General features: G+C 46.6%; 1 protein-coding gene across 1 annotated transcript; it reads left to right on the top strand.

Annotated features, from left to right (window-relative positions):
* Positions 1–378: 378 nt before the first annotated feature.
* LOC109758359 (ABC transporter C family member 4) lies at positions 379–9,525 on the top strand. The gene is made up of 11 exons (XM_020317212.4): positions 379–2,656; positions 3,755–4,075; positions 4,723–4,809; positions 5,277–5,900; positions 6,352–6,516; positions 6,616–6,910; positions 7,271–7,482; positions 7,677–7,982; positions 8,075–8,138; positions 8,761–9,000; positions 9,167–9,525. Exons 1-11 carry the CDS (start codon positions 425–427, stop codon positions 9,268–9,270), a joined length of 4,650 nt encoding a protein of 1,549 aa, XP_020172801.1. The 5' UTR covers positions 379–424; the 3' UTR covers positions 9,271–9,525.
* Positions 9,526–17,797: the final 8,272 nt, after the last annotated feature.

Here is a 17,797-nt window from a genome sequence, read left to right as displayed (position 1 = left end):
TAGAAAATGCGACGCTTCCGTTGGGGAATCAACGCCGGCCGGCCTCGTCCGCTCCATCCTTTCCCCGGGGCAGCACCCCCATTCCCACGACGCCGCGTCACCCTTCCCTAGTCGCGCTGTTGGACGACGACCGCGAGAGGCCTTCTTCTTCTTCTTCTTCCACCCTAGTCGCGCTGTTGGACGCCGCCGCTACGTGTCCACACCAGAGGCGAAGATGAGCACGACGACGGCGAGAAGCTGCTGCTTCTTCTTCCACCCGGCCGGACCCCACGCCCATGGATGATGGATGGATGCCGCGTCCCCGCCCGTTCTCTAGTCTGGCCAAAAAATTCAAAAAGGTTTCTTCCCCACGACCGGGTCCACGGGTCCCTTCCCCCGTTCCCCTCGCAAAATCCACGCGCGCACCAACGACCCCAAAGCCCAAATGTGCCACACCACTGACGCCGCCCCCGCCGCCGCCGCCATGCCGCCCCCCTCCTCCGCTGCCCCGTGGTGGCTGGCCACCACGGCCTGCTCCCCGCCACCCTTGTCCTCCGCCTCCCTCCCCGACCGCCTCGCCTTCCTCCTCCTCTCCCCGTGCCCGCAGCGCGCGCTCCTCGCCGCCCTCGACCTCCTCTTCCTCCTCGCCGCCCTCGCCCTCTCCCTCCGCGCCCGCCTCCACCACCACTACCGCGCGCGCCAGGATCACCATGAGCAGGAGCCCCTGCTCGCCAAGCCGGCACGGTACCGCGGGAGGGGATTACGCCACAGGATCGCGCTCGGGGCCTCCTCCGCGCTCGCCGCCGCGTCGCTCCTGCTCCTCGCGCTCGCCTTCCTGCTGCTCCCCGCGCGCGGGGATGGCGAGGACGGGGGCGACTGGGCCGCGCTCCAGCGCGCCTTCCTCGCGGCGCACCTCCTCGCGCACCTCGCCGCCGCGGGGACCGTCGCGGCGGAGAAGGCGGGGGCCGCCCCGGCGCGCGCCCACCCGCCGCACCTCCGCGCCTTCTGGCTCGCCACGGCCCTGCTCGCCGCGCTCTTCTCCGGCTCCGCGGCCGCGCGCTTCGTCGCAAGCGAGCCCGTCCTCCCCGACGACCCCATCGCGTTCGCCGGGCTTGTCCTCTCGCTTCCTCTGCTCTACTTCGCGGTCGACGGCTCCAGCGGCCTCGCTGAATCAGCCGCGGCGACGTCTACTACCGAGGAGGAACCAAGCGGTGCCTCTGAGGCGGCCACGTCCTACGCCACGGCGTCGTGGCTCTCGCTGGCGACCTTCAGCTGGATCAACCCGCTCATCACCAAGGGCTACAGGGCGGCTCTCGGCGCCCAAGACGTCCCGCAAGTGGCACCGTCCGATACGGCCGAGGCAGCGTACGCTCTGTTCGTGTCCAACTGGCCGGCGGCCCCCGCGCCGGGGTCCAAGGCCGGGCACCCGGTGATCACCGCGCTGCTGCGGTCCTTCTGGCCGCAGTTCCTGCTCACCGCCGCGCTGGGCGTGGCGCACCTGTCGGTCATGTACATCGGCCCGTCGCTCGTGGACAGGTTCGTCCAGTTCGTTCGCCGCGGCGGAGACATGACGGACGGGCTGCGGCTGGTCGGCATCCTCCTCGCCGGCAAGGCCGCTGAGACTCTCGCGTCGCACCACTACGAGTTCCAGGGGCAGAAGCTGGGCATGCGCATCCATGCTGCTCTGCTCGCCGTGGTGTACCGCAAGTCGCTGCGGCTGTCCACGGGCGCGCGGCGAGCTCACGGCGCCGGCACCATCGTGAACTACATGGAGGTGGATGCCGAGGAGGTGTCCAATGTCACGCACGAGCTCCACAACCTGTGGCTGATGCCGCTGCAGATCGCCGTGGCCCTCGCCCTGCTCTACACCCACCTCGGCCCATCCGTGCTCACCGCGGTCGCCGCGATCGCTGTGGTCACCGTGGTCGTGGCCCTCGCCAACCGGCGCAACATGGAGTACCAGTTCAAGTTCCTCGGCAAGCGCGATGAGCGCATGAAGGCCATCACCGAGTTGCTCAACTACATGCGCGTGATCAAGCTGCAGGCATGGGAGGAGACGTTTGGTTCCAAGATTAGTGAGCTCAGGGAGGCCGAGCTTGGGTGGCTGGCCAAGTCAATGTACTTCATGTGCGCCAACACCATCGTGCTCTGGAGCGGCCCGCTTGCCATGACTGTGCTCGTGTTCGGCACCTGCGTGCTGACAGGTGTCAAGCTCGACGCTGGCAAGGTGTTCACAGCCACTGCGTTCTTTCGAATGCTCGATGGACCTATGCAGAGCTTCCCGGAGGCGATCGCCGCTGTGACACAGGCGACCGTGTCCCTTGGAAGGCTTGACAGGTACCTGCTTGATGCAGAGCTCGCTGACACTACAGTGGAGCATGTCCTCGACACTGATACTGGCCCGGACCGAGTGGTCGTGGAGGTGCACGATGGCATGTTCGCGTGGGACGTGAGGGGCAAGAAGGAGAGTGCAAAGGAAGAAGAGGAAAATGATGACAGTGAAGGTGAGGAGGATGAGAGAATTGTGGAGGAGGCACCAGTGCTAGAGACAGTGCTGAAGGGGATTAATATGAAGGTGAGGAAAGGCGAGCTTGCGGCGGTGGTTGGAATGGTCGGGTCCGGCAAGTCGTCACTGCTGTCCTGCATTATGGGGGAGATGGACAAGGTCTCAGGCAAAGTAAGTGCGTGTTACTTATACAAAACAGCTTCCTTATTTGTCAAAATACTGTGCATTTGCTCATTCATTTTGTGCAACCTTACTTTTTTTTTTTTTGAGAATTATTCGTGTGACACTCTTATGATAAACAGCGAGGATTTTGCCTCTTTATTTTCGGAATGGTTAAAATCAGCGTGTTGAGTGAGTGCAAGGTCAAATACTACAACTGAGGAAGTGCAATTATATTGAATTAAGGGGTAATGGCTGAACTCTCAGGTGGGTAGAAAACAGCAGTTAAACTGTCATTCTCACTAGTAGGGAAGGCTCTTCAAGTATCGACCAGGAATTCTGGAATCACCCGAATAACTGGAACCTACCTGCCTGGTACTGATCTGTTATTGTTGTAAATGAGATTGTCGGTGCAAACTGTCAGAGAAGGAGGCTACTCTGCTTTTTGATGTGGTACCTGCCTGGTACCCGAAAGCAAGTTAGCTGCAAATCCAATAATTCTGCTACTCTGCTTTTGGTAATTGATGTGCCAGTTAAGCCTGCCACATGTTTGTCGGAATGCCTCCCCCTGTTTGCCCTGATCTATGCTATTCTTAAATGCCCAACGGTCCAACCATTAGTTCTAAGCCAGTGCCTTTGTCCAGAATTAGTTGACGCTCAAAAGGATGTATCTAACACTGAAATATGTCTAGATACATCCGTCTGAGCATTAACTAATTCCGGACGGAGAAAGTACAATTTTGTGGAAATGTAAAATTTGGCGTTTTTGTTTTGGGTTGTGCGGATAAATCACATTTCTATCTAGGAATGGCATATCTTCCATTGATGGCATTATTATAGATAGAATTCCAGTAGTCTTTTCCTGGTATCTGCATGGTACTTGGACATTCTGTGCTGTTCTTTTGACAACTTTAACAGTACTCTTCATGACGCTCGCTAGGCTCTGCTCCACCATTTCAGTATTTATTTTTCTGCAAAGAATATGATTATGACAACGATTGAAGCACTTTAGCATTGCCTATATAAATTCCTCCTGATATATGTTGCCCTGTGGTAGTGTAGTTCCGACTGTCGTGCTTGCTTGTTTAACCCTGTATCATTTTTCAACAGGTAAGGGTATGTGGTAGCACTGCATATGTTGCACAGACAGCTTGGATCCAAAATGGGACCATTCAAGAGAATATCTTATTCGGGCAGCCAGTGGATGCTGAAAGATACAAAGAGGTTACACGATCTTGCTGTCTGCAAAAGGATTTGGAAATGATGGAATTTGGTGACCAGACTGAAATAGGAGAGAGAGGGATCAATCTCAGTGGCGGGCAGAAACAGCGCATTCAGCTTGCCAGAGCAGTTTATCAGAATTGTGATGTATATCTCCTTGATGATGTCTTCAGTGCTGTTGATGCGCACACTGGTTCATATATCTTTAAGGTAATTCTTTTCTTCTTATTCATACAGTTTAATGTTCATCTGCATTCCTTTCAAAATGATGAACTAGATATTAATCAATATTGTAATGCCAACATTATTTAGCTTTTTATGCTGTGTTACAGTGTCTTGAGTCCTGACCCCTGCAGTGATTTCTGCCTGCTTGTTGAGTGAGTGGTGGAAAATTATTCATCTCTGTCATTAGTGCCATGATTACATGATTTTTAGCTCCATAGCAAATGCTGGAAAGAGGGGGAAACAGACTAAGGAAAGAAACCATTTTTCCCGCAAAAATAAATAAATCAATCTTATGTTTTCAGCATATTTAGCTTCAGTTGTGATGTTTTTTGTTTCTTCCAAAAATATCGTAAGATGATATGTTGGTGTGCTGCTTTGTTCCTGGTATGTGACAAATAATAACTGTTCTAGTATGTAATGACTAAATAACTAATAACCAAGAGTCCAAGAGCTAGGGAAATACTTGTGAAATACATGTTATGATTGTTCTTTTATGCGTTTCAACTAAAAAAAATCAATGTTGAAGTAAGTCCCATTGATATGCATGGGTTGAAGTAAACCCTCTCAATATAACTATCACTGATATATGGGCCACCATATTTTGTGGGTATGACAAGAATGCTCCTCTGCAGGAATGTCTAAGGGGCATGCTCAAGGGAAAGACCATCTTGCTTGTTACTCACCAAGTGGATTTCTTGCATAATGTGGACAACATATTTGTAAGTTCATAATCTGTTCGTTGATGAACATAATAAAAGTTGAAGTGTTTTTAATTTCCTCCAAAGCAAGTACTGCTGTAGCATCTGTCCACTACTGCAGTATGTTTAGTTTCATGTCATTCTTATATGCAATTATACCTGAAATCTGTCCATTGTACTATCCAGTGGTTAGCAAGCAAGATTTCAGTTATTATCTGGAACAATCACCATAAACAATAGAACACTCATGTTGTTTTTGTATAGTACTATAGTTGAAACTGTATAGGTTATCACACTTCATGTAGTTTGCATGATTTTTTCATGTAGTTACGTTATCAGCTATTCCCTCTAAAAGAGATTTACATGTGACTTGTAAGGTAGTAATTACTTTTTGGCTCTCTTCTTGAAGAAGGGAACACTGCTAGAACCTGTGTGCTATGTACTTGACTTAGTCTTCAATAAATAATCTTCACCATGCAAATAAACAGGTCATGAAAGATGGTATGATTGCACAGTCAGGAAAGTTTGACGAGTTACTAGAAGCAGGCTCAGGTTTTTCAGCTCTTGTTGCTGCTCATGATAGTTCGATGGAACTGGTGGAACACAATCGACAAGTAGAGAAGACTGAACATTCTCAGCCTGCAGTAGTCAGGATCCCGTCTCTTCGCTCTAGATCCATTGGAAAAGGTGAGAAGGTGATCGTTGCACCAGAAATAGAAGCAGCTACTTCTAAGATTATACAAGAAGAGGAAAGAGAGAGTGGCCAAGTAAGTTGGCGTGTGTACAAGTTATACATGACAGAGGCTTGGGGTTGGTGGGGAGTTGTGGGCATATTTGGATTATCATTGGTGTGGCAAGCTTCTGATATGGCTAGTGACTATTGGCTGTCATATGAAACATCCGGCGTCATTCCCTTTAATCCTTCACTGTTTATCGGAGTGTATGTTGCCATAGCTGGTGTTTCAATGGTACTTCAAGTAATCAAGACTTTTCTTGAGACGGTCATGGGACTTCAAACAGCTCAGATCTTTTTCAGGAAGATGTTTGACAGCATTTTGCATGCCCCAATGTCATTCTTTGACACCACTCCTTCAGGAAGAATTCTTAGTCGGGTAAATCTCTTCATTGGTTTTATTTGGTGATAGTATTAACTTGCCTTTGCGTAAGTTGATTATATTTATGCCTCAGCAAACCTTATTTCCCGATCCTCTCCTATTCACTCAAATAAGTGCTAGCAACTCTAGTTTGACCTTCTGAAATGTGCACTTCTACTATAAAATTTATAAAAGGAATAGTAATTTTTACAGTTCTGCTAAAGCACATCTAGATGTGCCATAAGTATTGCACATCTAAATCCTATGTCATTGATCTTATGCGGAGATTTGTGTGGATATTTTTTTTCCTTTTTTCTTTTCCTATTTATGCTTGATTGAGTCACTTAGATGTGCAATAACTAGGGCACATCTAGATGTGCTCTAGACACTTTTTTTTCAATGACAGAAGAGTGTTACATTTTTTTTTGTACTGAATTACTGATTTGATATCTCCCCCTTGTCTTTTCAGGCATCATCTGACCAAACAACGATCGATGTTGTGCTGGCATTTTTCGTTGGCCTGACAATTTCAATGTACATTTCAGTATTGAGCACCATAGTTGTTACTTGTCAGGTTGCCTGGCCATCAGTTATAGCTGTAATTCCGCTTCTGCTATTGAACATTTGGTACAGGGTATGCCATTATTGTAAAGTTCACCTCAAAGACCTTAGCTAATTCTGGTCATAAGAAGAGAATGCTGATTCGAACTTGCAATTTCCCTCTTTTGTGCAGAATCGCTATCTTGCAACTTCTCGGGAGCTAACTCGACTTGAAGGAGTAACCAAGGCACCGGTTATCGATCACTTTACTGAGACCGTTGTAGGTGCTACAACCATACGATGTTTTAAGAAGGAAAATGAATTTTTCCAGGAGAATTTAGAAAGAATCAATTCAAGTTTGCGCATGTACTTCCACAATTATGCGGCAAACGAGTGGCTTGGGTTCCGCCTGGAGCTTATTGGAACACTCGTATTGTCAATCACTGCTTTCCTGATGATCAGCTTGCCCAGCAATTTTATCAAGAAAGGTACCAATTGAAAAAACAGGGATTATATCTTATCGTTCTCAAGCGTCAACATGTTATCAGCAGAATGACACCAGTTTCTGCTTATTAAATTCAGCAGCATGTTGGTAATAATAAGATGAATAATCTAAGAACAATACTGCATTTTGGGTTATCTTGGTACTCCAGGATGAAGGCGTAGATGATTATTTTTCTCAACAAATTGTTGCATAATTAACCAACCAATTGTAACTTTTAAAACTTTTTTTTCGGGATAGATAATATATTTTAACTGGCATACCTAGTAATGTACTCTTTGTAGGTTTATTAAGATTATGAGCCTTTTATAGGCCGCAGAAACTGATTTCTGTCAACTTGTTGCAGAATTTGTTGGCATGTCTCTTTCGTATGGCCTTTCCCTCAATTCTCTGGTGTACTTTGCAATATCGATCAGCTGTATGTTGGAAAACGACATGGTTGCTGTAGAGAGGGTAAATCAATTCAGCACTCTTCCTTCTGAGGCAGCATGGAGAAAAGAGGATCATCTTCCTCCAAATTGGCCCACACATGGAGATATTGACATCAGCGATCTAAAGGTTAGAAGGACCAACTACTTAAATATGCACAATTTCATACTTTGTTGTTATTTCTACATTGAACCAAGTCCACATAAATATGATGAAACTACTGGTCTATCTTACTCTGGATCAAGTGTTGCATGTTTCGAATATTTCTCTTTGTTATTGGGGATTTTCTCAACCAACTAAGCTCATAATTTTTATCCTTTCAGGTTAGGTATCGACCAAATACACCTCTAATTCTGAAGGGCATTAATGTGAGCATTAGAGGTGGTGAAAAGATAGGAGTTGTCGGAAGGACAGGCAGTGGAAAATCGACTTTGATTCAAGCACTGTTCAGGCTTGTAGAACCTGCAGAGGGGAAGATGATCATTGATGGAGTAGACCTATGTGCATTGGGTCTGCATGATCTTAGGTCCCGTTTCGGCATAATTCCCCAGGAGCCAGTTCTCTTTGAAGGGACGATTCGAAGTAACATTGATCCTGTTGGGCAGTATTCAGATGCTGAAATATGGCTGGTATGGTGTCCGTAAAGCGTTTGTTTCAGACTTCCTCCTTGATGTGATGCGCTGTGCTAATTAGTTGTGCTAATTACGTCACATGTTTGCAGGCTCTGGAGCGTTGCCAACTGAAAGATGTGGTAGCTTCAAAAGCTGAAAAGCTCGATGCTCTAGGTTTGCCATTTGTATGCTTCAGTTGTATTTTTTGTTGGCTAAAGTTGCATCTGCCACTCAGGCTTAATCACTTAATTATGTTTTCCGACTTTGTGAGTGAAATAGTGCTAGCTAGTTGTTAAGTAGGATCATTTACTAGTCCAAAGTTCTTAACGACCGCACTTTTCCAAAACACAAATGGACCGAATAGTGCAGGTAGTAACTTTTATAACTTGCAGACCTTTCGGTTGTCAATATCATGACATACATACATGGTGCGGAATCCTCAGCACATTATAGGTGCCATGTGCAGGAAACGGTTAATGTAACTATGATAGTTGCCAAATGAACACTGACAATCTGGGGGAAGAAAACAGAGCTTAATACCTGAATTCAAATGACATGACCTAAATCCACAACTATCAGTTTCCACAAGAGCATAAAATAGTTTGCGATTGCACAGAATAAACCCATGATGACCAAATAAAAAAATTGGTCATTAACAATTTCTATTTTCTTCGGGAACACTACACATATTATATATGGTCAGAGAAAGATGCAACCTGTATTACTTACCCTTTCACGAATATTCTGTTTTATTAAGCAGTTAAATATATATACTCATTCCTTTTACTCTTCTCAGTGGCTGATAGTGGGGAGAACTGGAGTGTAGGCCAAAGACAGCTTCTGTGCCTTGGCCGTGTGATATTGAAGCAGAACCAAATCTTATTTATGGACGAGGCAACTGCTTCAGTTGATTCGCAAACCGACGCCACGATTCAGAAGATCACACGAGAACAATTCTCGTCATGTACAATTATCAGCATTGCACACAGGATACCGACAGTCATGGACTGTGATAGAGTTTTGGTTCTGGACGCAGGTAGGTTTCTTTTGTGACCATATTTACCATTTCCTCTCCCTAGATAAATGTGTGCTTTTGGTACATCTGGTTCAGAGAACCGGAGTCCTGTTTCTCACTTGGTTCAGTCAGTCACATCCTTTCTTGTTCCAGAAAGGCATTCTAAAATCTCACTATCTGTGTCCAGGTCTGGTAAAGGAATTTGATGCGCCATCGAGGTTGCTCGAACAACCGGAATCCCTCTTCGGGGCGATGGTCCAGGAGTATGCCGACCGCTCGTCCAACCTCTAGTAACTTGCTCCCGGATACCGTAAATATATATATAAAGAAATAAATAGGAGTCGTTTTGATAGGTCGACTGCTCGAGTGTATATACCGCGCAATACCTCAACAAATAAAAGTAGAAGTTTGGAGAGTATGCCCCAGTGTTGTTGTAATGTTATTTAGAAGAAGTGTCTCGGTTAGTTCAAAACTGCGACACTTATTTTGGGTCGGAGGGAGTAACAGAATCCGAGTTGAGTTTTTATTTTTATTTTTTACAGAAAAGATTCCAAGGTACGTAGTTTTTTAGATAAAAATTCCAAGGTAAGTTTGAGCGGTCAAAGGTTAACGTGACAGCCCAGCCCAGATTCTGTATAGCTTTCTGTATCCAATTCAGACCTGTGCAACGCCGCAGCCTCCTGCCTAACGCTGCCCCTTCTCAAGCATGATGACCGCCGCTGTTTTTCATGAAATAAAAAAAATCACGAATTCAAAAAATGTTGGTGAAATTCAAAAAAGTTCTCAAATTTGAATAGTTCACAAAATTAAAAAACAAACATGAATTGGAAATCTAAACATGGAAGTAAAAGAAGAAAAGAGAAAAAAAACATGCAAAAGAGACAAAAAAAAGAAGTAAAAACAGAACATGAAAAAATGGCCCGGAAGCTTTACAAATATGTGAGAAGCTCCCGAAACCTTCCTAAAACAGTTAAACACCCGATAGCCGGCCCGCTAGCAAGCGCATGTTGTCGACCACGCCATAGTGCTCGCATCACCATACATACCATTCGTGGCGCACCATTGGCATTGCGACGTTTCCTTCTCTTGAAGCCTTTGTCTATAGGAGTAGTGTATTTTGTTGTTCCGTCACACGTCGTAGAGTTCCAAGGTAGGATTGTGGAGATTCTGCCGCAAGGCTGATGCCCTCAGATTGTTATATTACTTTTAAATAAGCCGATTCACTCGGCATCTTTGCTTGTCTTTCTTTGGCATTGTAGAATAATCAAAAATATGTGACCATGCACATCAATCGATGCAGAGGTTGGAGGTGACTCTTGGGAATTATTACTAGAAAATAGTTATATCTAGTAAGTAGCTAGTGAATGTCCATTGATTTGCAAGACAAAGTGTTAAATATTTGAGAACAAACAAATAAATGAAAAGGTCCCATATATATGGGCAGTGCTACGCGTAGTCCGACCCCTGTTGCAAAACTTTTTCTTCTCTATTTTTCTGCAACAAGACCCTTGGTGCAAGACATTTTCTCTTATTTATCTCTAGCTTCTTCTATGTATTCCTGCAACGAGACTGTTGTTGCGAAAACTTGCAGGAACGCCGCCGGCTGCAAAACAGAGAGCACCCCCGTCGTCTCTGTATCACCCCATTTGTTGCAGGATGCCTTCTCAAAACAAGTGCTCAGTTGCAAGAACTGCAGTACATAGCGCTTTGCATGGTCAGATGAGATTCAATGCATGGATAGGAGAGATAAAAATATGCGACCATTTCATTAGAGATAGGGATGAAGGAGAGAAACAGTGTGCTGGCCCATCCAGACGTGTCTCAGGCATAGAACGTGGTTGATGTGAGAGAAAAAATCGGTCAGTTGACCACTAGCTTTTTCCCATATATATTGTGTAGTCTCCTGCCCCGACCAACTGGCCCAAAGGTTGGAATTAACCATACATCTTAGATGGGCTGAGAATAAGAACTCACTGCTTGAAGTCACGCAGCAGCCTAATCCATTCCCCATTTTGCTTTCCCCACTGGCCTAATTGCCCGCTCCTTGACCACTGACGTCATCTGCCGCCGACCAGATAGCCACAAACCAAGCTTAACAAAATCTATAGGGCTACGCTAGGCATCAGGAATCGACGGCCCTCAAGTGGTCTGGCAAATGCTTCGCATCAGCCGTGTGTAGGAAAGCGTTTCCCATATCTATATGCGGGTGTGCAAAGCGGTGACACGTGTAGGAGGAAAGGTGATTCTTGGGAATCAGCAGATAATAGTGGTTCTAGTGATTAGTGAATGTCCACTGAGTTGCGGGACTTGTTACTCGCAAGGAGGTGAAAAGGGCCTATGACAAAGTGTTAAGAATTCAAGAAAAAAGGGGAAAAGGTGAAGAAGGCCCATATATATACATATTTCGAAAAGAGTTGATAATATTTTATTAAAAAGGTTCACACCTTTCCAAAATGGAACTTTATATAAATGCACATGACATTTTAAAAAATGGTCTTGCCATTTTAAAAAATGGTCATTCATTTAAAAAATGTACATCAAATTTTATAAAAAATCCTAGAGTGTTAAAGGAAATTGTACAATTTTTATAAAATGTTCATGACATTTTTAAATTGTGCATACAATTTTAGAAAACATACATTTTAAAAACAATGTCCATGGCATTTTTGTTTAAAAGTTCTGAAATATTTCTAAAATGTTCATGATATAACACATTATTTGACTGGAAATCATAAACTTTCAAAAAATACTTAGCTATTTCAAAAAATCTTCATGACATTGAGAAAATGTTCATGCATTTGAAATCATAGTTATGTGTTTCTGAAACAAATTAGTTTTTTTATCTTAAAAAGGTAAAAAATCTAAAAGAAAAAAAGGATGAATAGGAACCACGTGCAACAATTCGAAGGAAAACTATTCCCTACCTCGGCTATTGGGTTGCTTTCGCGTCTCGCGGCCGCTTCTCGACGACATGAGACATATTGCAATAGGCTATCTTCCTTTTGGTGGGAGCCCCTATAGGGCCGACCTAGTGGTGCCGTGAGTGAGACTGTAGCTGATCGGCTTTTATATACCCTCTATCATTTATTTTTTTGAAAAATACAATAGGATTTGAAAAAAAAGTGAACTTTTTTGAAAATACAACAACTTTTTTTGGCAAGAAATGAACATTTTTTTAACATGCAATCATTTTTGCAAAAAAATGAATATTTTTTAAATGGCAATAGCTTTCCAAATTTGCGAACATTTATTGTAAATATGAACATTATTTTTGAAATTTTTAAAAACTATTAGAACATAAACACCATTTTTGGAAAACAACAGTTTGTAAAATTCGGAAATATGTATTGTAAAAGTGAACATTGTTTTTGAAATTTTGAAAAAAATAGAACATAACCACTTTTCTTTGGAAAAAGTGTTTTTTTAATGCGAATAGTTTTTGAAATTTTGAACGTTTTTTGAAAATGCAACATTTTTTCCATAGTTGTGATCTTTTTTGAAGTGAATGTTTTCAGAAATGTGTATTTTTCAAAAAAATCGATCATTTTTAAATTTATGGTCTTTTTTAATTGTGAAAATGATTTTAAAATGGGAGGATGTGTTTAAAATTCCAATCAATTTTAAAAATTAAAATTCCAAACATTTTTAAAAATTAAAATTACGCCATTTTCTGAATATAAAATAAAAGAAATATAAAAAATGAATAACCATGAAGAAACAAAAACTATGTAGAAGGTTCCTAAAACTTGGGAAAACCAAACAGGAACCTTGCTCCCAAAACTAGGATATGTACAACGCTAAATGAGCCGGCCCAACTGAATCCCCCGTTCGCCAGCACTTTGCGGTATGCCAATAGCTTGGCTTACAGAGCGACAAATTTGAATTTCTCCTTTCGGTAGACTTGTCATTGGGACAGTGGTAGCAAGGGCCTAAAATTGAAATCACTAATTAAGTAGCACCACATGCAAATATAACTTTCATCTTCTCTGATGGTGACAAATGGTGTAGCGCATGCGTGGCACTTGTCGCCACCAGATAGCTTTGAGTGGTTTTCTCACGGGAGGCTAGTTGTTTGTGTTTTTCTTTCTTGATCCATTTTTATAAAATTAAATATCTTCTGAACCCTACATCCAAACTAAAAATCGTTTTCACTGTTGCCTTCCTTGCGTCGAGGCCTCCAAAACTAGATCTCATATTGATAGGTTTCGACGAATTTTTTGGGCGAAAGTTTTGTTGGAAATATGCACTAGAGGCAATAATAAAATGGTTATTATTGTATTTCCTTGTTCATGACTTGACGAGCCTAGCATGTACAGACATGGCCTCGGAACACAAGAGACCGAAAGGTCGAACATGAGTCGTATAGTAGATACGATCAACATGGAGATGTTCACCGATGATGACTAGTCCGTCTCACGTGATGATCGGACACGGCCTAGTCGACTCGGATCATGTATCACTTAGATGACTAGAGGGATGTCTATCTGAGTGGGAGTTCATTAAATAATTTGATTAGATGAACTTAATTATCATGAACATAGTCAAAAGGTCTTTGCAAATTATGTCGTAGCTTACGCTTTAGTTCTACTAAGATATGTTCCTAGAGAAAATTTAGTTGAAAGTTGATAGTAGCAATTATGCGGACTGGGTCCGTAAACTGAGGATTGTCCTTATTGCTGCACAGAAGGCTTATGTCCTTAATGCACCGCTCGGTGTGCTGAACCTCGAGCGTCGTTTGTGGATGTTGCGAACATCTGACATACACGTTTTGATGACTACGTGATAGTTCAGTGCGTAATGTTAAACGGTTTAGAATTGAGGCACCGAAGACATTTTGAAACGTCACAGAACATATGAGATGTTCCAAGAGCTGAAATTGGGATTTTAGGCTCGTGCCCACGTCAAGAGGTGTGAGACCTCTGACAAGTTTCTTAAGCCTGCAAACTAAGGGAGAAAAGCTCAATCGTTGAGCATGTGCTCAGATTGTCTGAGTACTACAATCGCTTGAATCGAGTGGGAGTTAATCTTCCAGATGAGATAGTGATGGTTCTCCATAGTCACTGCCACCAAGCTATTAGAGCTTCGTGATAAACTATAACATATCAGGGATAGACATGATGATCCTTGAGCAACTCACGATGTTTGACACCACGAAAGTAGAAATCAAGTAGGAGCATCAATTGTTGATGGTTAGTAAAACCACTAGTTTCAAGAAGGGCAAGGGAAAGAAGGGATACTTCATGAAATGGCAAATCAGTTGCTGCTCTTGTGAAGAAACCCAAGGTTGAACCCAAACCCGAGACTAAGTGCTTCTGTAATGAGGGGAACGGTCACTGAAGAAGAACTGCCCTAGATACTTGGTAGATGAGAAGGCAGGCAAGGTCGACAGAAGTATATTGGATATACATTATATTAATCACTACTGAAATCAGCTAATTTGCCATCTGCCAGCTCTTTGCCGTCTGCTAGCTGACGGCAAAGAAGCTCTTTGCCATCAGCTAAACATAAGTAGACGGCAAAGAAAAGGCTGACGGCAAAGAAGCTCTTTGCCATCTGCCAGCTCTTTGCCGTCTGCCAGCAGACGACAAAGAATCTTTGCCGTCCGCTGGCAGACGGCAAAGAGTGTGGTGGCCCCCACCCCCCGCTTGTTTGAAAAAATCCTAACGGCCCACCTCTTTGCCGTCCGCTAGCGGACGGCAAAGAGGCAGAAAGGCGGACGACAAAGGCTGGCGGACGGCAAAGAGGGCACTTGCCTAACGGCAGGTACCCCCCGCCCGTTACTCACTTCGTCCTCGCCTCGCCCTTCTCCTCCCACCCCGCCGCCGCCGCCGCCCGCCGCGCGCCGCCGCCCCGTCGCCCCCGCCGCCCCGTCGCCCCGCCGCTCCGGCTCCCCGCCGGCCCACCGCCCCGTCGGCCCCCCGCCCCGGCCCCCCGCCGCCCCGCGCCCCACCGCCGCCCCGGCCCCCCGCCGCCCCGCGCCCCCCGCCGCCTCCTCCACCGCCCCTCCCCGGCACCCCGCCGCCCCGCCTCCTCCACCGCCCCGCCCCGGCCCCCCGCCGGCCGGGCCCCCCGCCGCCCCGCCCCCCCGCCGCCCCGGCCCCCCGCCGGCCGGGCCCCCGCCGCCCCGCCTCCTCCACCGCCCCGCCCCGGCCCCCCGTCGCCGGCCCCTCCCCGACCCGTCGCCGCCCCCCACAGTGAGCCCCTCCCATTTTTTTTCTGTTTTTTTGTTTTTTTTTCTGTTTAGATAAGGTTTTTTAGTTTAAGTTTTTTCAGTTTAGAATTAATTAGTTTAGGTTATTTAGTTTAATTAGTTTAGGTTTAATTAGTTTAAATAGTTTAGGTTTTTAGTTTAGGTTTAGGTTAAGTAGAAGGGGGAAGAAGAAGAAGAAGAAGAAGAAGAAGAAGAAGAAGAAGAGGAGGAGGAGGAGGAGGAGAAAGAAGAAGAAGAAGAAGAAGAAGAAGAAGAAGAAGAAGAAGAAGAAGAAGAAGAAGAAGAAGAAGAAGAAGAAGAGGAGGAGGAGGAGGAGGAGGAGGAGGAGGAGGAGGAGGAGCAAGAAGAAGAAGAAGAAGAAGAAGAAGAAGAAGAAGAAGAAGAAGAAGAAGAAGAAGAGGAGGAGGAGGAGGAGGAGGAGGAGGAGAAAGAAGAAGAAGAAGAAGACGGGGGATGAGAAGAAGTAGAAGAATGAGAAGAAGTAGAAGTAGTAGAAGAATGAGAAGACCCCCTGACCCCCCAACCCTGACACCACACCCCGACTCCACCCCGACACCCGACCCCCTGACCCCCTGACCCCGACACGACACCCCGACCCCCCGACCCCCTAACCCCCTAACCCCGACACGACACCCCGACCCCCCGACCCCGAAACAGCACCCCGACCCCGACACGGCACCCCGACACCGACACGACACCCCGACCCCCGACACGACACCCCCGACACCCCGACACCCCGACCCCGAGACCCCGACCCCGACCCCGACCCCGACACCCCGACCCCGAGCCTGACCCGACACCCCGACCCCGACACCGACACGGCACCCCGACCCCGACCCGACACCCCGACCCCGAGACCCCGACCCCGACACGGCACCCCGAGACCGACACGACACCCCGACCCAAGTATTCTATCTACCGTGGGCCTGCCAAACTAATCCAAATCTGAAAGGTTGGGATGTCGTTTATGAAGTGCCGCCACGTGCTAGACTATCTCCCCCAAAGGAAGAGGATTATGAACCTCACATTAACCCAGACACATATGAAGGAGAATTCTTCCAAGAGACACGTCTTTCCAAAAAGCGTTTCAAGAACCGCTATACTTCACCCCAAAACATTGAAGTAGACAGCGACAGTGAATCCGACATCACCCCAGAGGAGAACAAGAAGAGCCGGAACAAGAAGAGGTTACTGCTGGGGATGACCTGTCATTGCTTGACCGATTACGTCAAGGTGGCCTTGCACATGTTGATGCCACTGAACCCTATGAGCCCGTCATTGATTATAGTGATGATGATGATTATGCATTTATTGATGATACTGATCGAGATTATTAGTAGTGTCAGGTATTAAAAATTTTAATGTTGTACTTGATGATGATACACTTAAGTGATACACATATTATTATTCATGTCGGTCTTTTTTTTATGTTGTACTAATTTCGTTTACTGTTTGTCATGGCAGGTGTTGAAAGATGGTGGGCGCTGGTCGGGAGCGCGCCAAGGCCCCTTCTTCCTCGGCGCGTGGTCTGAGGTCTTCGATTCCAGACGTACCTCTTCGCCGAGCGTTGCTGGACAGTATGTCCACACCGCCGGGCCCTTCTTCGTCGACCGCGGTGCCCAGCAGGGGACGAGGTAGGAAGAGAGGAGGTGGGGCATGTGGTCGCGGGAGAGGAGGTAGGGTGACTGCTAGGGCGCCTTCCTCGCCGCCACCCCCAGCTGTTTCACCCGAGCACGTGACTGCTAGGGTGGACTCGTCCGAGGAGGAGGCTACACGGACTCCGGTCCACGAGCCTCCGGTCCACGGGTCTTGGGCCCATGAGCCTCGGGTCGACTGGCCTTCGGCCCACGAGACCCCGGAGGAGCACACGTCCGGATGGGGTACCTGGCCGGATCAGCCCGAGGAGCCGAGTGGCCATGCTGATGATGGCGGGGAGCCGACTGATCTTGAGGAGGAGGGTGGCACCGTCTACCAGCGTGGTGCTACACGGCTCCCGTCCGTGCCGGCGACCCGCGAGCAGAGGTGGTTGATCTTCCCTGATGGGGAGAGGTACGTAAGTGCATTTAATATTTTTGTACCTTCTGCATTCACGTTTCTTCAAATAACTAATGCGTTGGCCTTGTCATGCTGCAGGGGTTGGGACCACCATCATAGTGTCCGCCGGCCCAACTCCGTCCTTGGAGTTCTTTGCCGGCAAAACTTCCCGGGGTTTGTCACGTTGCCTGGTGAGGGTCGGCTTCCAGAGCTTGGGTTGAGCTGGGAGCACTACGTGGCTGCCCCGGCCCCGCCAGATGTCATTATCGACGGTGTCGTGTGCGACACGAGGGCAGACATGGTGATCAGGACGTTCTGGGTAATTTCTCCTTTACACATTTCAAAATCTTCAACTAGCTAGTTATTAATTGTACTAATCAATATTGTCTCATTTGATTGCAGACATTCTACAGGTGTGAGGAGGGATACGAGGAGGACAGCGCAAATGTTATCCAGAACGTCTGCAAGCGCCTACTCCAGAACTTACGGCACGAGGCTCGGGTGCAGGCTGTTCGAGACTACTACGCCTTGCGTGGTATCAAGAAGACCAAGCCGGCGTGCCGCGATAAGTTC

The sequence above is a fragment of the Aegilops tauschii genome, chromosome 2 (assembly GCF_002575655.3).
Source record: "Aegilops tauschii subsp. strangulata cultivar AL8/78 chromosome 2, Aet v6.0, whole genome shotgun sequence".
Classification (NCBI taxonomy): Eukaryota; Viridiplantae; Streptophyta; class Magnoliopsida; order Poales; family Poaceae; genus Aegilops; species Aegilops tauschii.
This window is presented reverse-complemented; position numbering and strand designations above follow the sequence as displayed.

What these genes read in the sequence shown, in the direction of transcription:
- LOC109758359 (XM_020317212.4), top strand. Translation starts at nt 425, where the DNA reads ATGTGCCACACCACTGACGCCGCCCCCGCCGCCGCCGCCATGCCGCCC. An exon ending in CTGGTTCATATATCTTTAAG is followed by an intron (nt 4,076 to 4,722) that starts GTAATTCTTTTC and finishes GCTCCTCTGCAG; the next exon opens with GAATGTCTAAGGGGCATGCT. An exon ending in CAGGAAGAATTCTTAGTCGG is followed by an intron (nt 5,901 to 6,351) that starts GTAAATCTCTTC and finishes TTGTCTTTTCAG; the next exon opens with GCATCATCTGACCAAACAAC.